This window comes from Calonectris borealis, chromosome 4 (assembly GCF_964195595.1).
Source record: "Calonectris borealis chromosome 4, bCalBor7.hap1.2, whole genome shotgun sequence".
In the NCBI taxonomy this organism is placed as follows: Eukaryota; Metazoa; Chordata; class Aves; order Procellariiformes; family Procellariidae; genus Calonectris; species Calonectris borealis.
In genome coordinates, this window is record NC_134315.1 from 3215107 (window position 1) to 3241398 (window position 26292).

Genomic DNA, 26292 nt, shown 5'->3' on the forward strand with positions numbered 1-26292 from the left:
ACGCCTCAGCGGCCGCCCCACCGCCCCCAGCAGCCGTGCCCGACGGCCAGGCCCACCGGCGCCGCGCTCACGGGCGGTTTCGCCTCACAATTTTTAATTCTTCCGTTTAACTTCCCTTCCAGGAGCACCAGCGGCCGGCCCGGGCCCCGCGGCCTCCCTCACCGACCGCCCGGCACCGGCGCTCCCTCACGGCCGCGCCTCGCCGCCAGGCCCCCCTCCTCGCGCGGGCTGCCCTCCTCCACGCCGGCCCGGCCGCACCGCGCCCGCCTCAGTGCCACCCTGCTGCAGGCAGGTGGCGGGCAACCCCGAGCTCGGGGGCCTTGCAGCGGGGATGGGTGGGACGTACCAAGTGCCGCCCTCCTCCCCCCCTCATCCCGAGGCCGGTGTGGGCGGGGCCGGGCCGGAGGATGGACGCGGCGCTGCTCGCCGCCGCCGCCGTGCTCCTCGCCGTCCTCCTCTTCTTCGCCACCCGCCTCCGCGGCCAGGCGAGGGCAGGTGGGTCGCGGCCCGGCCGGGCCTCCCTCCCCCCCCCCCCCCCGCCCCGTGGTCGCTTCCCGCCCCGTCCCGGCGGGGCGCGCTCAGGCGGGCCCGCCCCTGCTCTCAACGGGGTCCGGCGCGCGGGGGAAGGGGCCTCCCGGGGCGGGGGGGGCGTCTCCATGGAAACCGCGGAGGGGGCGCCTCGCCTCAGGCCTTCCCCTGAGGGGGAGCCGCCATGGGGGGGTGTCTCGGTGGTTCCTCCGGGTTCCCTGGCGTCCTGCCCTTCCCTCCGCCCGTCTCAGGCCCCGGGGTGGCAACCCTGGGCGGCGGCGAGGCCTGCTGCTGCTGGCCGGTGGCCTGGGCGCGGGCCCGGGTGAGGGACACCGGGTTTGCCGTGGGGTTTGAAATCTGGCTGGATTCCCGCTCTCGGGCTTGGGCGGGCGGAGGGAAGGTGTCCCTAAGGCTCCTCCTGCAAACGGGGAGAGAAATCCACTGCCTGAGGTGACAGCCCAGCCGGGCTGACAGGCGGGTCTTCACCCCCGGTCCTCCCTGGCAGGTCCCGGGCAACGGCCGGGTAATACTCGTGGAATCGTAGAACCGTTTAGGTTGGGAAAGACCTTTAAGATCATCAAGTCCAACCATTAATTCCTGTCAGACGTGAGACCTGAAAGGCAGGCCGGCCCCTTTCTGGCCTCTGACAGCCTGCTTTACCTGCATTTCACAGAAATTGCCCATTTCTGCTTCTTTTCCACCTCGCCTGATGCTGCGAGGGCTTTAGGGCCAGGTTTAGGTGCGGTGCTGCGCAGTCCCGTTCTGGGAGCGGGTAGATGATACAGCACTTCCAGTCGTCCCTCAAACGGCGAGTGTTTTATTGCTGACCAGCAGTTGCGGCAGCGTGAAACCATGGTGGAAGCGACCTTGTGCGGGTGCGAGTTGAATGTTCTGGGAAGAAGTCAGATGCGGCTGTGAACTTATCAGCCTTGTTGTATTTTCGAAGTGGAAGAAGGAGACTGCAAGGTCTCAAATTCAGATGTTTAGCGAGGACAAACACTGAAGTCCTTGTCAAAATAACAAGACCAGTTTCTAGGTTTTGGGATGTTTTGGGGTTGGGTTGTTTTTGTTTTGTTTTTCTTTGGGGTGGGGTTAGCCCTAATAATTTTTTTAAGAGAAAAACCCCAAACACCTCTGGTTTAAACACAGTCCTGCCAGTGCAAGAGTATATGCTGATAAGGACTTTGTGTTAAAAGCAGGTTTTGCTGATAATAATTAAATTTTCCAACACATTTCTTTCACACCTTTTCTTGTATAGACCTAGTCTAAATCTTTCTTTCTCAACAGCTTGGAAACTGATGAAATTTCATCAGATTTCTAGTTAGTTAGAGCTGAGGTTTTGGTAAAAGTGACTGATGCATGTCCTAGAGAAATGAGACCGCTGGAAATACATAATTTCCTGAACTTGACTTGTATCATGACTTAGGTGAATCAGGGACTGTGGGGCTCGGGAGGATTTCTTTTCTTTTTAAGCGTACAAAGTTCTAACTAACTTGAAGCCCAAACATTTGTTTTAAATGGTCTGAATTCTCAAAAAGTTTTAATACTGTTTTTGAGCAGTTTGGTTAAAGTTAGCTAACATTCAGGATAACTTAATCATTTTGAAGCCTCTTTTTTGCTGGCATCTTTTTGACACTTCCACATTGGTCTTGCTTTTTTTATTGTGGTTTTAAGATAATTTCTACCTTAATACACTGATTTCTGTCATTATAAAGTCCTTTACAGAATCTCGGATTGTGGGGATGATGCTGTTTTCCTTACACAACAGAAATTATTTTTCAAAACCCTTGGGGCTGTGGTGTATTTAATATCTGCAAAATTTGGTCTTAAACAGGAATTTGCTTCCCTGTTCCTTATGTGGAAAATGGAAGCTGCTACAATTCTGGTAGTAAATCTGTGTTGTCTCATGGAAAGGATCTGGAACCTGGGAGTCTTGACCTGGAGAACTGGATGGTAGCTCTCACCTTTTCCATTTAATGCCTGGGGGTAGGTGCAGCAGCTTCTCTTTCTGCTCTTTCTTGGGGAATTGCCCTTTTGAAAACGTTCAAGGTTTGACTGCTTGAGATGATGAAGGGAGCTAAGGGTAAATCCTGTAACTTTGTATTTCCTTTGAAAGGTCATTTGGAGCAGCACAGTGTTTCCAGCAAGATCACGCCTGGACTTGTTCTGCTGAGAATAGGAAAAAAAAACCCGTAGCATTGCTGGCTTTTATACACGGTTGCCGTATCTATTTGTGAACAAGCCCTGATGTGATAAGCCGTACTGGGCAAACGCACCTCCTCAGGGGAGCCAACCATGCTTCCACCTGTTGCATTTTGAATCGCTTTCTCATTGAGTTTCCCAGGTGAGGTTGGCGTGAAGGTAGAAGATGCTGGATGCTGCCAGTGTGGTGGGAAGTGCCACTAATGTGTGAGGGTGCAGTAGGTGGAGCTCTCGCCGCGTTGGCGCAGAACGGAGGGAGCTCACGAACTAGTAGCTGTGTCTTGCTGGATTGCCTCGAAACTTGCCAGCCCAGGTGTTACCCTGATGGACTTGCTTATCTGATATCACTGAAGATAATGTGCTGTGAGAGGCAAAGGATTGCTTCTCCAGAAAAAATGTCTTTGCTCTGAGCGAGTGGAAATTTGCAAAGCTTTGTAAAGGAGCAGATTTCTACCTGGGGGATGTAAAATTAGGTCCTAAAAAGTCCGAACTTTGAAAGATTTCATAGTATTCTTTGTAATGATATAACAGTGGTGCTTCACATCCAGTTTAGGAAAGAAACTCTGAAAAGAGCTCTGAAAGCAGAGCTCTGCTCTGTTTCCCTTTGGGAGGGAGCTCTGACAGCACAACCAGGGTCTCACAGTCGCTGCTGTGTGCCGACTGACAAGTCAGACGAAATAATCTCCGTCACTGCCTCTTCGCTGACGTTTCTGAAAACGCAGAGGCAGACCTGCTTTCTCAGCTTGGCAGTAAACCTGCTGTCCCCAGAAAAGACGTATTGTCTGGTTTTTGAAAGGCTGAGTTGGAAACCGGAGAACATACAGCTTAAAATACAAACTAAACCCGTGTCCATTTTCCAGACATCTGTGTAATTTTTTGTTTGTATTGCCTGTTAATTTGAGGGATTTATCTAATTAATTTCTTCTGGCCTGCCATTCTGCAAACCATCGAGCAACTTGTGGATCAACTTGTCTCACCCATATAACGTTGGTCATTAAGTTTCACTCAGATGGCTCTATATCGAGTCTAATTAGTCCTTGTGTGACTCATCTCTGCATGAACTGGCTAGCCTGGGGTGCCACTTATGTCTGAGACCTCTGCAGCTACAGGAAAATGAAGAGATGTATTCAGATAAGTGCAGTAGCCAAACCACGCCCTGTGCTGCAGGAGGAGGTGAAAAAAACCACAGGGCCAGAGAAAATTATTCTTGACCTCAAATCTGACAGTCAATCCAGTTCCAAGAATAAGAGCAAGAGGGTTTTTAAGTGTATCCTCTGTATTCTTTGAAACCACCAGTCACACCCCTCCGTGTGCAGCTCTAGTCAATCTATGATACTTCCAGTTCAGAGGGAGAGAGAGCACGTCTGACTTTCTAGATACTGGAGTAAGTGACGTGTCTGGAGCCACGTAGACAATTCGTTGACCCCTGCAGAAGCAGCCAGGTGTAATTGTGTTACAGGCACAGTAAATGAGTCTTTTCTCCTCCCCCTCATGAAGGATGGGAAGAAATGCAAGGACTAACATTCACGTTTTTCAAACGATTGTCCAGCTGAATGCCTTGCAAACAGAAGCTATCGGAGAGGGGGGAAGAAAAAAGCTGTATTAAGGCATATCTTTTCCTACTAAATGACAGTCCACAGTGTCTAGGTGTCTTCTGTTGTTTGTCTGAATGCTTTGGAGATCTGACCAAAGTATCGTCCAACAACTGCCTTGTGTGCTTGAGCACGATATGGGTCGGGTTTGGTGGGGTTTTCACTACTTTCTGAGCCCTGTTAACACTGCTCAACTTTGAGGAATTACTGTGTCTCCTGTAGAGAATTAAATTGGGAAAACAGGATAGTTTGGTTCACACGTTTGTCTCTGTGAGGGTTAAGCACCTTGGTTTGAAATGAATACGTGGCTTATAATAGATTCCTCTTTCACAAAATGCAAAACAGTCTCTGTTTCGCAGGACAACGGGAACCAAAAACAAGCCCGAGAATGAATGAGCGCTAGAACTGCACGGCTGATATGCTGTGCAGAACCACCTTTGGAAGGTGCTGAGATAGACACACTGAAGCTTTCAGGTGAAAGGGTGCTAAGGTTTGAATTGCAGCCTATCTCAAGAACTTACTAAGAGAAATACTGCTTTGCATAGAAAGTCGTTTTGCAGACTAAGTATTTCTGGCATTTAGTAGTGTCCCAGTAAGTGATCTGCTGCTCTGCCTTTGCAGTATAATGCTTTCCTATAGCATGTTCTATAGCATTCAGAATAAGCATTATCATGCTATAAATAAGACTGGGCAAGTCTTGAAGCAAAATGATGGGATCCCTGGAGCCTACACTCTGTAATTTATTACAGACCTGTTTTGGTCCACAGATAAAAGGAGGGGATGAGAACAAGAGGGTGACAGCAGTGTGATAGCGCAGTGACTCAATTCAAAATGCCATGGTGCGTGTTAATGCTGGAGTTTGCTGGGGGACTGCTAACGTCATTGTTGCAGCAATCCTGAATTTCTCATGGCTTTGCTGGCCAAACGCTTCCCCAGATTACTCTGCTTTGCAGCCTGTGCTGAGCTTGGTGCTGCTGCAGCTATTTTGTTATCAGTACCAAACTTAGCTGCTTTGAAGCTAGTCGAGATATACTGAGATGAGCTGCAAGCACACCTTTGATCGTCGTGTAGATGTAGTCATAACGAATCTTATCTTCTGATCATAGATATGCTAATAGTAATTTTTTTAGGAAGGCATTGTTTGGATCAGAGAATGCTGGAGACTTGGCAGAGTATGGAGAGCATTTTGTGCTCCTGCTGGGACAGCATGTAACCCAGCAGCGCACAAAAAATATGTCCCAAGTAAATGAGTAGTTCTACAGCTTTCTATGAGACCATTTGAATGTTTACCTGAATTAAGGCATAGTAGTCAATACTTTGCAGGATTGAACAAGTAACAACATATACAAGTATCAGTTGCGCTTATCAACAGAATATGCAAAGCAGGTATGAAGGATGATGATATTTTACCATTATCTGATTGTTTCAGCATGACTACCATAGCTGATAGCAACAGAATCATGGAGGTCTCAAAGAAAAACCTGGCAGAAAGTTTTCTGTGGAGAACTTCTGAAATGAGCCCACTGGTCAGTCGCTTGCTCCTGTGCTGTCTCCCAGCTACTCCTCTGTTACGATATTCCTCATTTGTCAGATCTTAATTAGTAACTGCAGCACATGCAGAGAGGATGGCAGCGAGAGCTGCAGTGACCTTTGGTGTTCTGGATTCCCCTACATGTGTTTGTTGGGGGACCTGCAGTTTAAACCAGCGTGGTAGAATGAAGTTACCCTGTATGTACTACAGCTGTAATTTGTAATCCTTATTTGCTATGCAAGTTTTGTTTCAGGTATAACGATTTACATGTTCCACTCTGAAACATGCATGCTCTGAGGTTTGAATTCAGATGAATCTACTTCTAAGTTACACAAGTACAAAATAAAAATAATAATAAAAATATCAGAATACTTTAGAAGGGAAAAAGAGTACTTCTGGGTCCTTGCCTTTTGGTAACTCAGAAACGATTAGACTGCTAGCCCTGCCAGATGAAGGGAGTTGTTTTCTGCTGGAAGGGAAAAACAGATTATCATTAGATTAAATTATTAGATTAAGTAAGAATATTTTTTGAGCACTTTTGGAGGGGTCTTTGTTTTGTGGTGTGGTGATTTTCGGGTGGTTTTTTTTGTGTGGGCTCTGTCAGATCAAATCACATTAGCAGCACATAGCTGTAGCTTTTTCTTTATGATGATCTATACGCTATTGCAAAAGAGACTGGTGTCAGAGTAAAATTTCCTTTGCACAGAGCACTGTGCACAAATAAGAAAGTTCCAGTGCATGATCCAGCTTAATCATGGGAAAGCAACTTGCACATATGTCCTGCCATGCAGGAAAAAAACCACATGAGAGTGGGGAGGCATTCTTTCATTTGGAAAACAACACTGGTATTGCACTTCTGATTGCAAAAGTTGACTGGCAAAAGGACAACTGCAGCAAGCAGAGATGGCAAATCTCTCATTAATTACATTTCCCTTTCACAGCTGATGAGGAACACCAGCAAAATGTGGCGGCAGCAGCAGTGGCCAGGCCTCGGCCCCATGCTGAAGAGCGGGGAGATGGGATGCCACGGCGCCGGAGGAACATGGGAAACCGGATGATGGCCCAGAGGAGAGCGCAACAGGCAGAAGACTGGGTGGAAGGTAACGTTTGGTTCAATTCATTTTGCAAACATCGAAACAGACCTTAACAGCAGATGTTAAAGTTGGTAAAGGGGTGCGGTTGGCTCCTGAAGAAAGTTTTTCAGTTTTGCTGACTATGAATTATTTACAGCTTGACTATAATCTATTTGACTGTCCAGCTTGTCTCCGTGCTTTATCACTTATCTCTGGATACCACTTACCTTTAACTGAAGTGTCTATCTCCTTCTGTGGTGAATTCTGGCAGTTTGTTGTGCCAACAGTGCATCACAACATATTCTTCACTTACTTCCTAGAAACTGCCTTTTGTATTTCCTGCTTAGCCGTGCAGGTTAAATTTGGGTAAACAGAATCTGCACCTTGCACTAGAATAACGAGCTGTAGTCAAGTATTGCTTTCTTGCAAATCGGTGGGAAGCATTAATTCCCCAATGTAATCTCTGCAAAATCTGGAGTTTTCTTTCCGAGAAGCCATCCAGGTGGAGATCAGAATCAAGCCAATTAGCTGGAGATCACCACAGACTGCAGCATTTTGTCTTACTGCCAGCAGGTTGTTGACAACAAGTCCTCTGTTCCTGTGCTGGATCTGCAGTTAATGGCTGTACTTCTGTGGTGAGGTTGTAGACAAGAATATCGTGATAAATAACATCTTTCTACACCCTGCAAGCCTCACTCCCTTTGCTGGTGAAACTTCGCACATTATTACTAATGAGATTATATCACCATGATTCACCTAGTTGGATTCCTTCTACTTTCAGATTGTGGGTTAAGTGTTCAGGGTTTTCTGCTGAAGTATTGATAAAAGTGGGCTTTGCTTCACTTGAGTTTGCAGTGGAGATCAGGGTGTCTTTTTGGTCTGCAGTAGGTGAGAAACAGTGGGCAAACATCTGTGTGATGCCTTGATTAGGGGCTAGTTGCGCTTTCTTCAGCTTTTCTTGTCTTGCAGTTTGTAGAAAGCGTCTTGCGCTCACGTTGGCAGGTAAATGTGCTATTCAGGCTAATTACCTTCAACAGTTTCACAAATGGAAAATTGACGGGTCTGAACTTTTCAACTTCGGTTATTTCTTTTCATGTGATAACATCGTGGAAAGAAAATGGAATCTAAAAATCCTTCTTCGCCTTAAACTCCAGACATTAAAAGTTTGAATGCCGAAGGCCGACAGTGAAGCTTTCAAAGCAAACGGCTTATCTTACTTTGTTACTTTAGCAATAGAAGAATCTGTGTCGTTGGGCTTTATAAATAATTCTTTTGCAGCTTGCTGTACATCAGATGCAAGTGCTGCGGCTTTTGCGTGAAGTTTTCTTTGAAATGACATCCCTGTTTTATTTGTTTAATTTCTTTTTCAAATTAAAACAATTTCTTGCTCTTTGCTTCTGTTTTGTGCTTCTGTGTGTGTTTTTATTGATATTCTGGGATGGTCTTTCCAAGTGCCTAAGCACTGCTGCACAACAGTAACACCAAAGCCTTTCGAGACTGAGCACAGACTTCAGCAGTATAGCTGTGGAGAGAAGCATCTGTCCCTGGTTCCCCAGCGCTGAGGTGTGGAATGAGCTTGTGGAATGGCCATATTACTTGGGATTAGCCCCGCTCTGTCATGGACTGGCTGTGTCTGTGCTGCAAAGCCCTTAGCCTGATCCTGAGCTACCTGTGGGGTTTGGGTTTTTTTTTTTCCCCTTAGAGAAGGATGTGTTACGTGTTTTGAAGCCCATTCTGTGGGCATGTGGCATAGGCCTGGAATCACCTCTTGGATTTGTCTCCATGTGCGTTTTCTCTGTGTCATCGCAATATAGAGTAGTTTTGTCTAATTACTGTCTCCATTTGAACCTGTTGAAATAGCAAGTTATCCCCACAGCGGAGTTTTGTGTTATAAAAATTAGTTGACTCACTTGGAAAGAGAGCCCAGAATGCATGCAGTGATGTACAGTCCCAGGCAATGCAGGACCAGTTGGGGCACCCGGGGCTGAAGAGCAAAGTTATTTGGCAATGTAGACAGAAATGCTGAAAACAAGCCAGTCTGGTTTCTTCAGTCTTGACTTGTAAATGTTCTTGTTGCTTTAGCAGGCTTCTGAACATCTGCAACTGAAGTGGATTTTTTTTTCGTTGTTAAAATATTGTTAAATTTGTTGAAAAGTTTTACCAGTAAGTTTCTGTTCTGTGTGTGGAATTTCCACTCTCGGCCTATGTTTAGCTTTGGACAAAGCTACCTGTTTCTGCTCTGTGTCACTGACTTCTGCCACAGGTCAGTGCAGGCATAACAACGCTGCAAGATTTCTGGCACTGAACTTGGGAAGGGCATGCGGGTGCCCTGACCATATCTATGTTACCGTTACAGACATAAAAGTGGAGTCAGGTAGGAACTGCTGTTATCACCGAAGTGTTCTGCCTGTCGGGAACCAGTTCTGCTGACTCTAGGAAATGGTCTCAAAGCAATGCTTGCAGTCTTTGGAGCTGCGGTTAGCATGAGGGTTTTCTGTTTTCCATCTAACAATCAGATTTCAATTCCAGAATGAGAAAGAAAGCTTCAAGGGTAAAATAGCAGCCCACAGTTTCTGCTGCCTGTGCTAAGTTGTTGTATTGTGCCAGTACTCAAATCTCTCACAGAGGACAAGGTGGGAGGGGACCAACAAATTGTGGCACTAGGATCGGAACCTAGCTTTTACTTGTCCCTTCTGTAGTTGAAATCTTAATCTTCCTTACTTGCAAGTCTGGGTAAGGAGGAGTCATTTAATACAGACAAGGATAGTAAATGATTGTTTTGAATACTCAGATCTCCACCCATTACCAGTGGAGCTAAACCAAGTTATAACTCTTCCTTTAGCTCGGTGAGGTAGGGTAAGACACCTAAATTACTTGCAGATTGGCACAGACACAAAATAAAGGGCGAAGCACTAAATGCCTTGACTTTCCTACCAGAATTGCAACCCACGCCGCGTACATCGGTTCCTTATTCACGGGTTCCATGTGGGCTGCGCTGTACTGTGGGGGCAGGCCCGCTAGCCAGGTGCCTACGCTGGCTCGGTTTGCCTGAGTAATGTTTTTCAGTGGTTAGTTGAGTACTCAAAGGAGGTCATCTGTTATGAGAATATCAACATCTATTAATATCCTCAGATGACCAAAGATTGCTGGGGAGATATTTTTCATTGGTGACAAAGTAATTCTCAAAATGACTGAGACCCCTGAGCTGTGTTCCACCAGTGTGACTTCAAGGCTGGCTTTAGAAAAATGGGTTTGGTTGGCTTATATTGCCCAGCTTAATTCTAGTCATAACACTACTGTCTTTCATGCAGCGCAATCTAGGCGACCGTTGTTAAAGTCTATGCCTCAGAGGACATCTGCTCTGCACATTGTAGCAGGGTGCCTACGCCTTTCCCTGTGGAAAATAAGTCTGGAAGGAGAGTTCTGTATTCATGTGGTTAGGTTGCTTCTGATATCCCAGCTAGCAGACTTAATTAGCTCTGTTGCATCTTAATTTAAATTGAACCCAGACAGAAGTGGCTTTGTGGGGCTAGCTACAGCCGAGACGAAAATAAACTCACTGCAAGGCATAAATGTGTGTGGATTTCAGGCATTAATCATTTAGCGCAGGAGAGGCCAAGCTAAGCAGTGAAAGGAAGCGGGGGGAAGGGGATAAATTGGAGTCTGGTTGAGGGTTGTTTGGGGCATGGGGTAGTGTGAACAAATAGCATCAGCCATTTTTCAATTTCAGATCCCATCTATTTATTAACTGAGGAGGGTGTCTTTGGCTTTTGTTTTTGCCTGACTGATGCTCTGAGTGCATCCACTTGGACTTTGATCACCTTTGGGTACCTTTTGTTGAAAGTTTTTATTTGGTTGCTGGTCATGTGCGGAAAAAGCAGTCGTCCAATTCTCGAGTTGAGCTTGCGCTTCCAAAGCTGCTCATTGTGCCTTGAACACTGCAAAGAGCTCTGCAGTGAAGTAGGTACTTCTCTTGACACTATATTTTTTGCTTCTTGGAGCAGAAAGTGACCCAGCCAATCTGATGTTTGCATAGAAGTTTTAGTGCTGTAATTTCCTATCAAGTGACAAGAAACTTGTGGGGATGAATTTACAACGGCAAGTATGGTTGGATCATCTTGATCCCGCTGTGGTAAAAATAATGAGGAGGATGATCTGAGGCAAACGTCTGTTTGCTTGAAGGACTGTTATACATTATTTCCAACAGTGACTTTGTACAAACATGTAGTGAGAAAACCTGCCTGCCTCAGCACACGATACAAAGAGTTTGCAGAGAGGCAGAGGCATGCACAGGCAAACCGCCTTTTCCAGGGTGGTTCAGTCCGTCGGCGAGTAGGACACAGGTTTTGCAGTCCAGGTTTTCTGTCACTTGGAGTGGTGTCTTGGACCAGAACTTGCTACTGTTGATTGGGGGGGGGCCAGCATTTTTGTTGGCGAAAACTGGTGGGTGTCACCACGCCGTGATTTAGGGTAGTTACAAAGAAACAGACTTCTCTAAGAAATGATAGCGATCTCCAAACCACCAAGCAAAACGAAGACCACTGGGCAACCCTCTGGGTCAAAGGCTTTGGTGGATGTTGTGGGTGAGGCTGAGCTAGATCGAGAAAGAAACGAGGCAAAAGAGAAGGACGTGCCAGGAGACCCTAAGCAGCCCAGTACATTTCCAGGGAATATTTTCAAGAGTTTAATTTGGAAAGGTGCTCGCTTCCACATCCTACAAACAAATGACATCTCTGATTTGTTGCAAAAAGTGTTGCCAAAAATGGGATTTTGTGTGGATTATTACGTTTTGATTCTTTTTCTTAACAAACTGAAAGTAAGGACTGTATCAAAGAAATAATCTGGTTTTGTTAACGGCCTTTATTCCTAAATGGAACAAGCTACAGACTCTCTACTTTTGGCAGCAGCATGTAACTCCAAAAGGTTAAATACCCCAACATCTGCATGCCTTTTCTCTGAGTTTTTAGCCCAGTACATCTGAGCACAGGTGTAGGAATGTCCAGTACAGTGAACATTGGGTTAAATTTACTTTACTTCCACAGAATTGATAACGATAAAGCCAACAGCTTTTGACAGTCTGAGTGCTCTAGCTTGTAAAATAAAAAATGATAACAAGAACTTAATGGTTCCATCATAAATTAAATCATAAGTTCCTCTCCTCTTTTGCCTGGCAAGACTTGGAGATCAGAATCTCATGTTTTCCTTTGTAAGTGTTAATCGCTATTGAGGAAGAAAGCACAAAACAAACAAAAAAAGGTTTTAGAAGTTTAAAAAAAATGTATTTGGGCATTATAAAATGCCCACTATTGCTTTGTGTAGCATCTAAGTCCAGCATTCAAATCCTGCATCTAAAAAAATCTTACATGAGTGTTTTCTGATAGTTTTGGGGAAAAATAATATTAAAAATAATTATACTTTTATGTCCCCATTCAGTGATGGATACTGTGCATAACTTAGAGAAGAATGTGTTTGTGCTGAAATTTGCCAAAATAAGAAGCACTTTTTCTGAGCATACCATCTACGTCTTGTGTAACGTTGCATCTCCCATACTCTGGTGTGCCAAAAGAGCTGGAAAATTTATAAACTTAGAAACATTGCTGTGGTCCTGTGCTGTTCCTGTGAAACAGCTCGTAATAGAGCTATATTAATTGATGTAGTAGTTGAAATAATTTTAATGCTTAATCAGTAGGAAAACCTTTCTAGTACAGTTAAACTTTGACTACTAATATCCTAACTAGTGAATCAAAAGTTAATTTTGCCTTGCTACTATTCATATAGAAAGTGACTTTAGTGTTATCAAAGTATCCACGATGTGTGTCTGCCCTTGAGACGTTTCAAGCGCAGATGGTGTGTGGAAGAGGTAGGTGTGTGGTTTCTCAGTTATGCCATATGGCTTTATTCGAGAAAAAACTTCAAGTCATTTGACTTCTGCTCAAAAAGGCTAATGTCCTTTGTTTACTGTCCTTTTTCTGTCCTAAGTGTAGGCTGATTTTGTGCTTCAGATTAATAAACCAATGTCTCATTTGATTCCTAAACTGGATAGCTACCAAATTTAAAAAAAAAAAAAAAAAATTAAAAATTGTTATGACTGTACCACCGCAGGGCTGTGTTACTCATGAATGCCCACACCTTTCCATATGGTGGACCGATTCCTTTGCAGTGGCTGGTGTCATACATCTATTCAATGTTAATAACACGCATATGTCTTCTGCCTTCGGGATGAACTGTTTGTTTTGCCTGGCATCTTCCCCCACTTTCTCTTACTCCTTTTGTTAGGCGCTGCATAAATAGTAAATAAAGCAGCTAGCTGTGCCCAAAGGACTTTTTGTGAGTAGCCACATGTGCAGCTCGCATCCTTTTTCGTGGATGGGAATCCATTTGCTCCACTTCCAAAACTTAATAGGAAGCAAGACAGACCCTTTGATGTAGATGACAAGGGCAACTAAAATATATGATGCGGGTTGTTTTGTTTGGAGTTTTTGCATATTCTGTACACAGTAGCTGGTAAATTGCTGTCCTGAGAGAGAACATCAGCATCCCAGCACACTTTCTAATGGTATTGGGAAGTATTTTTAAAAAGTAGTCTGTAAATTTCAAGACATTCAAACACCTGTGTGACTGTTAACTGTTTCCTGTTGTCCTGCCTCTCGATATGTTCAAAACATTAAGGAAAAGCTAAGATTCCCTGAAGCTACCTCTCAGCTGGCTAGCTGAGCAAAACCCACGTTTGTGTAAAGCAGAATATGTAAAGTGGTTTGAAAGCGTCATTGTAAGTCAGACTATTTCTGCTTTCTGTCTTTTAGAGCTGGAAGCTGGTGGGGATGCTTCGCAAGCTCTGGAAATGTTGTTATAGTTATGTTGGACTCTGTAAAGATGGACCAGAACATGTTGGTAGGGTTGCAACTCTGGCTGAAAGTGGTCCCATTATGTTACATCCAAGCAGCTCAGGTGAAGAGGGTCCTGTGTGCCTTGAGGTTTGGTGTTCTTTATCAGCACTGTATCGTGAAGTGGGAACAGGACTTTTGTGTCCTGTGGTACTGTGAGCAGTTAGGGAAGGTCACTACTGAAAAACTGCTTGTGTCAAGTTTGGAGCACTAAACTTCTCTCCCTTTCTTGCCACAACCCTACGTACGTCCCAGAACTGCCACATTTTAAGACATCAGATAAACCGTAGAGAGCGCCACAGAAGATCAGCCTTCAAACAAAAATACATTTTCAGCTTCAACTATACGATGATGTCTGATGTTGTTAGGTTTCCCAACCGAGTATGTGCGCAGGCTGGCCAACCCTAGTGCTTTGGGTGATGATAAACTGCTTTCACAACAAGCGAGCACAATTAGCTGAACGTCTTGCATCGCATCGGAAGCACAGGGGCAGATGGAGTGCACGTTCACATGGACTGACCCCCCGTCAGGTCTACTAGTGTTAGCAACTATGAGTATGTGAAAAGTGATTGTTAAAAGCTGCTGAAACGATAGCTTCTTTATGTAAAAAAAAAAAAAAAAAAAAATCTTGCTGGCTGTGTGCAGCATCCACTCTGCTTTTGGTGCAGCTATTCTGCTATAATAACTGATTGATTCAGCAAATCCTTTTACCATGTGCTTATATTCTTGTCAGCGTGTTCAGGTTTATTTAGCACATACTAATTGCACCCAGGTTTAGTGCACTGTTGACCTTTAATGCTCTGCTGAATCATGGGCTGCGTCTGCATCACTGTCTCTGTCTTTTGTTGGATGTAACTCCATGCACTAAAACAAGCTTGGAGGAAGTGGAACTTAAGGGATCACATCAGATGCTTCAAACAGGAGGAAAGCAAGTGCTACTGAACAAAGGCATGTTTGATCCAGGGCTGGAAAAAGGCTTTAAAAGCCTTTCTAGACTTCTGCCTGACCTCTGGCTCAGGTACTCAATATAGATGAAATCTGAGAAGCACTCAGAGCCTCAGGTTGAATAGTGTCATAGATAGTGTTTTATACTTCTGGTGTTTTCCAGAAGTAATTTTCTAAAGAATAATACCAGTATTGAACTGTTAATTTTGGAGTAATAACTGCTAATGCTGGGTTGCTCACCCACTGTGTTTGGAACTCCCCTTGGCCCGGTATTTAAAAAAAAAAAGTTATTTTAAGCTTCAGCAAATTTGTAGAAGCAACTGTGTCAAGTCTGAGTGTCCCCTGTTGCTGTCTTTGTTTGTGGTGTAGGAAGGGGGAACCCTTTTGATCATCTCAGTAATCAGATACCAGTAATTCTCTGAAGCCCAATTCAGCAAGCCTGCCTCATATTAACTTCCATATCCTAAAAACAGCAAAGCTATCTGAGAGCCACCTACACAGCTCTCAATTACATTTGTTTCTGATGATGTGTCTCGGTGGCTTAACCATAGTACCATACTGTGTATTGGAATTAGTAAAACAAGAGTGTTTCAAACCTAATCGTACATATGAAAGGAGGGTGAGTCCTGTTCATCCATATGCTCTTTTAATAGCAGCTTTTTGGGTTCCCAAAAAAGGGGACCGAGTGCTCTGGAGAGAGCTCCTGACAGAAAACATCCTGGCACCAGCCCTACCAAACCAATTCTGGTGATTGCCACCGCTCCAGGTACAACTGCTGCAGGCTCTCATGAAACTGGTTATCAAACGTGATGGGCTTTTTCTTCTTGTTAGCCTGGTTTAGAAACCCAGGGGCTCAGGGTATGTGTGAGTGGGGAATTGTTTTTTTCCTGCAATGATGAGGGCTAAAACTTAACTGAGGAAGAACTTCCCCTGCACACTCTTCCCTTTCTCCCTCCCCAAATAAACACTGCATTTCAGGAAAATCGCAGGAGCTGGCAGTGCCGTTCTTTAGATTACCCAGCGGAATTCAAGTGGATCTGAAGTCAGCATTGAACAGGACAGCACTGTGGATGCTCAAAGTATAAATTACTTTACCCAAAAAAGGGATCCATGTGATAAATATCTTTCATTTTGATTCTGCCTTCTGATTCAGATGCATGAATCTCTATATATTGTGTAGTGTTTCATGAAGTGAGCTAATGATTTCTCTTTGGTGTTGAGGTCAATCCCCACTACTTATGTCATAGGATCAAGGAGTAATATAGATTAGCAAATAAAGTGGCCAAATGTTCATGAGACATTGGTCTGGGGAGGGAGGGAGGAAATGGCAGTCTTTAAAAGCTCTTTAGTCTCACCCCTGGGTGAGCAGAAATATAGCGCATTTGCACACCATTTGAGCATGTCGCTTTCATATTTCACAGTTGCAGAAATCATCTTTATAAACAACTGATTGTCGTACAACAGGGAACTATTTGTGTGTAGTTTTGTTGCAGTCAAGCCCACAATTTGCATTGCAGGGATTTTTTTTTTTTTCCCCTCCTCCCTTAAAGGTTAGTTATATCAGGCTAGAACTAGTGGATGAGTGGCATGCCTCTGAATCCCACTTTTGAATGGATGTAAGAGAAAGTATATCTTTTAATTGTGGAAAGCCGGAAATGTTTATGAAAAGCCTTCCTTCAAAAGATCAAGTAAATTTTTACTTCTGACTTCACTTGAATGTGTGTTTGCCCTGTTACTTGTACTCTGTGGCTTTGGCAGTCTCGTGTGATTTTTTTGCCTTTTTCCATCTAATAGGTCTTGTCTGAAATGTATGTGTGTCTCCTTTTCATCTGCTGCTGCTTTCCTAGGAAGCAGTGAAGTTTCTCAAAGGGACTTTTTACAGACGATTTAAAATTTGTCATTTACGCAATGTTGCAGAGGAAGATGATGCTGAGGAGGTGCCAGAATTTCAGGTGTCTGGGAAAATCGGAGCAAAGAAGCAGAGGAAATTAGAAGAGAAACAAGCCAGAAAAGCACAGAGAGAGGTAAGCATTTCCTGCCACGTATAGAGCCCAGAGCAGAGCCTGAATAGCAGTACTCGGCAAAGAACTGGTGCTTACAGACACCCCAGAAAGGCAAAGGCAGTGTCATCACTACAACGGTTGTGTTTTTGTTTTAGTAATGTAAATTCAGCTTTTTATGTCATATCCCAAGAGGGCCATGGAAAATGGTGTCTCATTTTCTTTCCATTAGGTTCTCTGGCATTCTCATGGGGAGGAGAGAGGAGTTAAACTTTCGAATGCTCTTTACTGGATGTTTCCACTGGCTTGCAGCTTAATGTCAGTACTGTCTCCCCTTAAAAATACACTCAAGCCCACATAGCATTGTTGTACACTGGGTCTGTGACCAAAACTGTGGGCAGTTCTGAGTAGAGTTTCATGCGCTCTCAGAGTGCAAAAACTTTGTATGTGTTTATCTATGTTTAGCCACGTTTATTGTTTTTATGGATTGGGGGAGATGAAAAGCAGACCCTGTAATCCACTGAAATCTGTGATGCAGTCAGATTTTGGTTGAAGTTTCGCCCTTAAACAGAGACCAAGTATACAGAGCGAAGACACTCTAGCTTTTCAGTTGTTCTTTTTTAAATCTGTATGTAAAAGTACTTACTTAAATACTGTTGCATTTCTTCAGTTTTGCCCAGCATGTTGCTGTTAATTCCAGGGAAGCAACAGGCTTTTTGAAACTTACTTTCTGAAGTGGGCTTGTGGATGGCAGCAGGTTATGCATTAATTCCTTTTAGATGTTCTACATATTTTTTTGCAAACTGTATTGTTCTGTAACTTGGAACGTGGCGTTGCAAGAAGTAGATAAAACTTAAACAGCCTTTGCATAACAGAGGCTGGAGTGCACGGTGAACTTCACACATTTTACAAAAAGACAGAGTTTATGAAACTACTAATGTTTCTAATGTGTAGAGGTCCAAACAAAGCCAGTGAAATCCCATCTTGAGAATTTTAGTGTCACCTGAGGTTTAAATCCAGTTTCTGCTTTACACTGTACTGGTGTGCCCTGTAGATAGGGCGGTTGGTAATAAACTTGATTATTGTGTTATATATAAACTTCCATTACGATCCTTTTCTCACTGTATGCTTTAACCATTTTGTCATTACTTTCCATATTCATTCTGTTTAGTTAGCCTGTTTTTTGTGGAAAAATTGAGCAACGTTGAATGAAGTTAGCTAAGCATCGGTTGGTGGAGTGAGGAATCTTTTGTTTCATTTTAAAACATGCCGATTTTTATTCTCCCATGTAGACAGATAAATTCCTCGGTTAGGTCTTTTTCTCTGAAACGTTCAATGCCACAAATTCTCCATTTGAATGTCTTCTGCTTGTTCTCTTAATATATTTCCAAATTTAAGTATAAGGAAGAGACTAAAGAACAACTTAAAAATCTCTAAACAATACACTAAATGCCCTTTTTATTTTTCCCCATTTTGCAACAATCTCTTTGCTAGGTTTGGTTTAAAAACAAATAATAAAATAATTTGAACAGAGCAGTACATATTTTTTCTTTAAGAGATTCTGCCCAGGTTAATGATAAATTTGAATGTACTTGGTTTTACAGAGTTTATATTCCCCTCTCCTTTTTTTCCTCTCCTTAGAGTCCATTCTAACTAAATTTTAAGCAAGGAGAAATGGAATGCCATGACACAATATTACTTAATATCGCTATAGTAATAAGCTTATATGCTTATATTCGAAACTTAAACCCTTATTGAGATACAGACCAGGCAAGTGAGAAGGGTAATTTCTAAACTTACCACAATGTTAAGTATGCTGAAGAGCGGTGGGGGGGAGGGGGAAGTTAAATGGTAATGACTTTTTATTATTATTCTCTTTACTGTTCCTTTCTGAACACGCATCTAGGAAGATAGTAAGAAACTCCCCCATGGTATCACAATACGAAATTTAAAAATGTATATTCAGGAAGAGTAAGGCTTGGCTTGCATAATTTTTTTTTTAGGCTGAAGAAGCAGAGCGAGAAGAACGGAAAAAACTTGAGTCAAAAAGAGAGGAGGAAAGGCGGAAAGAAGAGGAGAGAATACGTCTTGAGGAAGAACGACAGGTGGGATTGGTTGTATTTATAGATGGAAATTTTGAACCAGGTTTGTCTTTGAGATTGCTTCTATGTAAATTCTGTGATCAGCAGAACTCCCTTTGGCTTTCATTACTGTTGGATACATCTTTTATTTGGATTTTTTTTTGCTCCATTTTATTTGAATTACAGTAATACTCAGTTATTCCAGCTGTAGATCCCAGCTTTGTTCCCCTAAGTGCTTGGCAGAAGTGAAAACTGCTCCAAACATCAATATACATATGTAGCAGCAAGCACCCACCCACGGTCGAGTCTAGGGCAAAATGAAACCCAGTCTCCTGGTAGTGGATCTGCTATCACTGTATGCCATAGTGACAGACTGTTTGGTCAATTTGTTATGTTGACAAACACAGCTGATAAAGTTGGCCATTAGTTCATCTGGGAGCTGTTTAAGTGCAGGTATATGAAGGAAGGAGTTGTACCTAGTTGCAAGAGAAATTTTGGGGGTTGCTTGCTTGGTTTCTGACAGGAGAAGTTTGGTTATGACAGAATCATAGAATAATGTAGGTTGGAAGGGACCTCTGGAGACCATCTGGTCTGTCCTCCTGCTCAAACCCGTGTTCAGTTAGAGCAGGTTGCTCAGGACCTTGTCTAGCCAAGCTTTGAGTGTTTCTTAATGAAGGAGATCTTGCAACCTCACCGGGCTCCTGTTCCATTATGCTTGTTAGTGCTGCCTGCCTGCCTGCTGTAACCAGCAGGCAGGACAGAAAGTGAAAGACATCAGCAACCGATTTTGCAACTGTTGTGTAAAATTATACAATTTTATTCTAATTATACAAATTTACATGTGCTTCACAATTAAAGATTCTAAACTCTTCATACAAATGTGTGTGTTAGCAGGAGTGACCCAGAAAAACAGGTACTGTGCAATTGAAATGCTTTTGTTGAATACTTTCATCAGTGAGGGAGGCAAACTTATTTCAAAGCGGCTTTGTGTATTCTGGGCATCAGTGCTACTGGCTAAGAATTAGGAACGAGTTTCATGCTCTCTGGTGCTTGAGCAAGTTGTGTGGTAGCTTTGCAACGTGCTTCTGGAGGCAAGGACCAAAGTGTTCTGCACAATCCTATGCTGAGTAATTGCCGTCCCAGGGGAGCATAGCCCCCAGCTTTCAGTGTGAATTTTTTGGGATACTTAAATGTGCATGGAAGTTTGTGTCTCTGGTTTGCAGTGAGCAGATTTATTTTAACTTGTTCTAAGCGCTGGTTGTGTAAGTGGACTGCGTTGCTGATAACGTTTTAAAAGGGGAGAAGACAATTTTTCCTTTCCTCTGTGCAGGGCATGAAGGCAGGATAAAGCAGTTTTAAAAATTTTTTTCTGTACATTACACATGCAGATTGTATCTATGAGATCTTTTGTAGAATGTACATTTACCTCTGGGGTTATCCCCACCAAAAATCCTTTATCTTCTGAACTCTCTGTTGTTTCCTTCTCATCAACAGAAGGCTCCTGAATTTCAGAAATTGAAATGGATGAGGAGAATGTCAGTAGTACAGGATATGTAGCATGGTCTGAGACTTTGACTTGTAAAGCAACTTGAACAAACTTCCAAGGGACCAATTATTCCACAGCTGTCCTTCTGAGAAAGATGTACAAATTTAGAAGTACCTGGTAGTGATCAAAGCGTGAACCCTGAGGCTGGATAACTGATCTCAGCTAGTCCGAGCCACTCCTGTGCTTAGCCAAGCTGTTTCCTAACAGCAGAACTATCAGCCGTGGCTTCCTGTGGATCCGTATCTACGGCTTTTCCCCTGTCCACACACTTCAGTAGCACCATCTTCTGCCTTCTGGTCCCTGCAACCACTCTGCTTTTCTCCGAAGTATTGCTGATTCCTCCCTCTCATGCTTCCAGTTCAGAAAGAGGTAAGACAAGCTCTGCTGCCTCTAAAGCACACGTCTGTTGCCCATCCTGCTTGCCATGGGCCTTGGCGTAACAGATAACTCAGATGGCAGTTTCCCTCCAGTGGCATATTCTTCTAAGTGTTTTGTCTCCACCCAGTTCTCTAATATTTTTTCCCTAAGATTCTGGGAATTCAATATCCTTGAAACCCTGAAGAGTTGGTTGAAATGAACCAAATGACTCCAGTACTCTGGGGGAAATTAGGAGGGCACACTGGCTGGACGCTAGCATCGTTTAAAAAGCATCGTCACTTCCTTTAGAGGAGACTAACGAATAGAATTTCAATTCCTTCCAGAGTGGTAGCCAGCACGGCAGGTGAATTGCTAAGCAAATTGCAGTTGAGCTTGGCCAACCTGCTCTAAAGAAGCTGCAGCCCAGGACAAAGATATTGTCCTGTTGTCTGCCTATGGGTTTGACCTGGTGTTTAGCAGTGCAGCTGGCTAATCAGGACCAGTCAGGCATGGTTGAAAAGTTGAGTAGAAAATAAGGGTGAAATTCTAACTATAGATCTCTTCACACAGAAAGTGCTTATTAACATGTTTAACTTCTTTTTAATCCTCTTCTGTTCAGTTTAGGGCTGAGTAATTTATTTTGGTTGAATGAGGAATATCTTATTTGTTTTTATTTTCAGTATTCCTAGTAAAGATTGCACTAAAACACTTCCACCTCTCTTTCGCAAGGCTCAGTGAAAAAGAGGAATATAAACTAAGGCTTTGGGGTTTTTATTCTATTTTTTAAATTTTGTGCTCAACAGTCCAAAGGAGTACTTATTAGAATTTTGAAAATTGCTCAGATGCCTGAATATAGCTTGCTATTCACTTTAGGCAGTAACTTCCTTGGCTACTTAAATTCTGTAATTTTAGCCTTTTTTTGTTTGGTTCGTTTGTTTCTTTTCTCCAGTAGTCTTTATCAGGGCAGCAAGCCAACCCACCGGGCTACATCATACATCACAAACATTATTCTGCTACTCGGGGGAAGTGTTTCCAATATTTTATTTTTTGCTTGGGTCTAAGACAGGTTGATAGTCCATTAACCACTGAACGTTTTGAGCGTGGATCAAAGTAAACGTGTCTGACAATATTTAATGTCCATCCTCAACTGTTTTCTGGTAATTTTAAGTCTCTGACTTCATCAGAGTCTTTAACAGGAAACAGAACAATTCAAGACTTGTCCATGTTTCGGTGGTGTTGCTCGAGTTCCTGCTTCAGTCAGCAGAGGAAGCAGTATTACAGGGAGGATGGTAATAACAAGACTTCAGTGTTTTAGTCTTGACTGGGTGATAGGAGGGGAAACAAATTGAATGAATAGATTCTTGATTACTGTGCATGTAAGCATAGCCTGTCTTTACGATCATAACATCTATCTTTCAAATCTTGTTACAGGCTGATAGTATGACATAAAAGATGCTGCCTCTCTCTTCTAGGCCCCTGTAAGCGATAAAGAGATCATTGAATTTATTGTGTTTTTATAGAATACATAGGATAAAATGTCTTTTATACGTTCCTCCAGAGACAGGATTCTTCATTTCCACAAGTAACATTTTGTCACGAATGGACTTACACATGTGATGATACTATTCCCCCATATCAGTGAGGAAATGGAGGGGCAAAATTATGAAAGGTAGCTCAAGTAGTGATTGATAGTGATGAGTTAAAAACCAGAGGGTAACTGGTTGTATGATTTTTGGAGGCAGTTTGATTACTGACATTTCTGTAGTTTATATAATCCCATAAGGCAGAAGAAATTTAGAGTTTATCACTAAAGTTTGTCTGAGAAATGTTACAGTTGTCAGCTTCATTTTTTCCCTTCCTTTTCCAGTACATAAGAGTATTTCTTCAGGCATAGTGACAGTGGCAAGTCTGTTAGTTTTTATTTCTTTCTTATGCAGTACAGGAAAGGTATTAAGACATTGATGAAGCCTCACTGCCTCCAGGAAAAGTAGTGACATAACTGCATGAATTGTTTATTGTTTCACTTGTTGCACATTCAAAGATTTGAACTCATAAATTTGGTGGCTATGCTTTATTTAATTTAATTTCAAATAAATTTAATTAGTATATTTACAAGAGAATTTAAGTGATGAGCAGCTGTCTCCAAAAAAGTGCGATCAGCTTTGTTAGCTAACTTTCAGTTGAACCTTTTTTTTTTTCCGATCTCTCTCCCAAGAATTGCTACCAAAATTGTGCTAACTTCTGTGAACATTGAGATTTGCTTTGTGTAAAGGAGAGTTTTGTTTCAGTGTTTCAGCTACAGCCTTAAACTAATAGCTGAATCCTAGTCAACAGCAGTAGGTGATTCCTGCCATTAAATACCATCTAAAACTTTGTCAGATGATGAGGGGAAGCCAAATAGATTCAGGAGGGTAGAAAATCATGTTGCAGCCTGCAGATCATCTAGAAATTCCCCAGGGTTGATCTTTGATAAAGTCATGGGGGCTGTTAAGCCTTTCACACACCCCCCCACTCAAGTCGTTTGAGATACGGAGTCTAGTGGAAATAATGAATTCTTGAGTCAGATGAAAACCCACTTTGTTTTGTAGGCAAACTGGTATCTCTCTCCAATTATTTTTGGGCAACTCTACACAGTGCTGTACCACAAGTGGGAACTGTGCCTTCAGAGGAGTTATGGCGGCTAAAATCTTGCATATTCTTGAGAAAAATAAGCCCCTGGTTCTATTTAAATATATTTGTATGCGCATATAAATAAAATGCGGTTGCCCCTCGGCTCCAGTGTTGCAAACCAGATAATATATTTTAAAATTCAAGTTTCCTTTCCAGTGTTCTGATGACCTGATTGGCTATGCATGTGAGGAAGGTCCTTTATAATTGGCATTTGCTTCAGCTCTGCTTTACCCTGGGGATTTCCCTTTCACTCTTGGAGTTTTTTAGTGGTAAGATGGTTTACCAACTGCCACCTTATCAATGAGAGCGAACTTCCTCTGATGTTGCAAAACAGTGTCTTCATACAAAGCCTTGCAGATTGCTCGCACAAGAGCTTTTTTTTTTTCCTGTGCACAGGGATTTTTGTAGATTTTACTCCCTCAGCCTAGCGTTGCCGTGCTAAGGAAACTGCTTGTACAGATGCAGGGCTCACAGTCATCACTCCTCTATACCGAAATGTAGTGTTGAACAGGGCGTGTTGCCTGCAAATCCATTATAGAGTGGACTGCTCTCGAAACATAGCTTGATACAGGAGAGAAACTAGTCTTCCAGCGAGCAGGCTTTTAACCGTTGTGAAATAAAAGGCCACCGCAGGAGTGAGGACTGGTGTTTGTTCACTGTTACATTAAAACAAGATCTGTATTGCTCAAGCACAGCTGTGCCCGAAATTTCCAAACTGGGGCAATTTCATTTAGGCTTTCACTTTTGCATTTAAGTGCCTAAATAATAATGGTCTGGATCTTCAGAGCTACAGGAATAGAGAATCGGCTAGTGATCCCAAGGGTCCTGTTGAAGCTTTTGTGAACTAAGACCCTAAAGTTTTGGCTCTTTGATTTGATAGTTGATCATGTAAGAATAGGCACCAAGTTTTAAAATGTTGATTGTTGAGTTATTTTATTATGTGTAGCATTATGTGAACTCTGAGATTTGTGTGCCCCTCAGCAGAGATTTTCATTATCTGTTTGGCATTTATATCCAGTGCATTTCTGGAGGCTGATGGAGACTACTGCATAGTTTCAGTTTAAGCATCAGTTTTCAAGTGTGTATGTTTTCCTGAAAATTAATTTGTCCTAAGGAAGTACAAGTTGAAAAGCTTGCAGAAAACTCATTCTACTGTGATTTTGAGGAGATGAGGACTGGTAAGAACACTTATTCTGTCTTTCTAAAGGTATTTTTTTATTTTGAGTCTAAACAGTGAGGGGGGGAGGAATCCTAGAGATCCACCTGCTCTATGCCAAATTATTTACTGTGAAATCCCTTTTCACTTCCTGTAGAACCTGCACTAACAGCACGAAAACTGGATGTTATACAAGGAGGGTTTGTTTGGTCCATGAACCTCAAAGCGTTTGGCGTAGGAACCAATATGCTTTTCCTTATTCTGCATGTTAAGGAAACAGCCACAAACAAGGAACGACTGGTAGCAGGTGGTGGTTGAAGAGACTCCAGTGTTTGCTCTACCTTCCTCACTAGCAATGAGATCTCTTCCACTTATTAGTTGAATAAGCTGCCTGCAAATGATTTGTTTATCAGCAAGTTGGTCCTTTATATGATTTGGAGGAGAGATGGCACAGTGCGCAACTAGCAGTTTCCTCTCCGGGAAAGCTGCTTAGGCAAAGCTCTCAGAAAAGCTACTTACTCTATAGGCCAATATCGCTTAGTCGCAGTGTCACCTTAAAGGGGTTACTGCAATGAAAGCTAGAAACGGTGGTTCAGTATCTTCTTGCTGGACAGTACTGTAAGGGTCCTCACCCTTTGCTAAAAATAGTAACGCATGGTAAACCTTCACAGGCTGTAATCTGTCAACCAGCCAGAACAGTGCAGTTATTCAAGCAGCATCCCAGGACTCCAGAGGGATTTGTGATCCCAAGGTCTGCTTCCAGCTGTAAGTCTAAAAGAGTTTTCAAGATGCTGTGGGTTTCACCTGGTAAAAGATTGGGCTCTTGTGCAGTTGGCATAATTAATGTTTTTGATGTCAGGAAAATAATCCTTGTGATCAAGATAAGAGGTGAACAGAAGATAATGATCTGAAAGGAGCCTCAAAGCAAATCCAGGTCCTTGGTGGGCAGGTGGGATGGAGGGAGCCTGGAAAGCAATGGAAGGACTGGGACTGGGTGCAGTGGGAAGTCGGTGCTGACCAGATCCGGTATAGGAAGGGGTAAGAGTGTTGAAAAGTGTCTCCCAGAGTGCTAGACATCCCCAGGATCTCTGGAAGCTGTGGGATCTCTGCCACGCAAAGTGGCACATGAGAGTCATAGCAAGCATGCAGAGGTAGAATCGATCCAACAGTGATAATGTGGACATTTTTTTCAGAAAAAGGAGAGAAGGAAGAAGGGTTTGAGTGATTAATTTTTTTCTTTTCTTTTTTTTTTCAATAAAGACATGATCAAAGTGGGAGAGTTTGTTCTTCACATACAGTATAGTAAACTGATCAAAAAGAAATCTTTACACTGTAGCAAGCCCCCAGTTTGGGTAACATTTAGGTGGGTGAAGAGAGAAGTGAACCTGCTTTTTTTTTTTAAAAAAAAAAAGGCAGCTGAAGGTGAGCATCTGCAGTTACCAAATTTCCATGATGTTGGGATTTCCCCACCACCCCACCCATCGTTGAAGGGAGGTGGCCCAGCTATTATCTCTCCTCTGAGCCACATGCTTTACCACTTAACTCCACAGCAGTTAATGAGATCAGAATGGGGAGGGGCAAAGAAACCTGACTAACAAAGATGTGGGTTTTTGAAATTTATATTTGAGCTGAGTGCCCTCTGTATGACTTGCATGAAGCAAGAGCTGGTCTCTGTTTCATTAGTAGACCCTGGGGTGCTGAGAGCTTCCGTGTGTGGGTTATGCATA

The 26292-nt window shown here is 43.0% G+C and overlaps 1 protein-coding gene across 1 annotated transcript in view; it reads left to right on the forward strand.

Annotated features, from left to right (window-relative positions):
* Positions 1-328: 328 nt before the first annotated feature.
* The window catches only part of DDRGK1 (DDRGK domain containing 1), a 40097-nt gene continuing 14133 nt past the window's right edge, over positions 329-26292 (forward strand). The window contains exons 1-4 of the mRNA XM_075148386.1: positions 329-495; positions 6795-6953; positions 16673-16779; positions 18759-18860. Coding sequence (XP_075004487.1) covers positions 408-495; positions 6795-6953; positions 16673-16779; positions 18759-18860 — 456 coding nt within the window. The 5' untranslated portion in view covers positions 329-407. The remainder of the gene's footprint in view (positions 496-6794; positions 6954-16672; positions 16780-18758; positions 18861-26292) is intronic.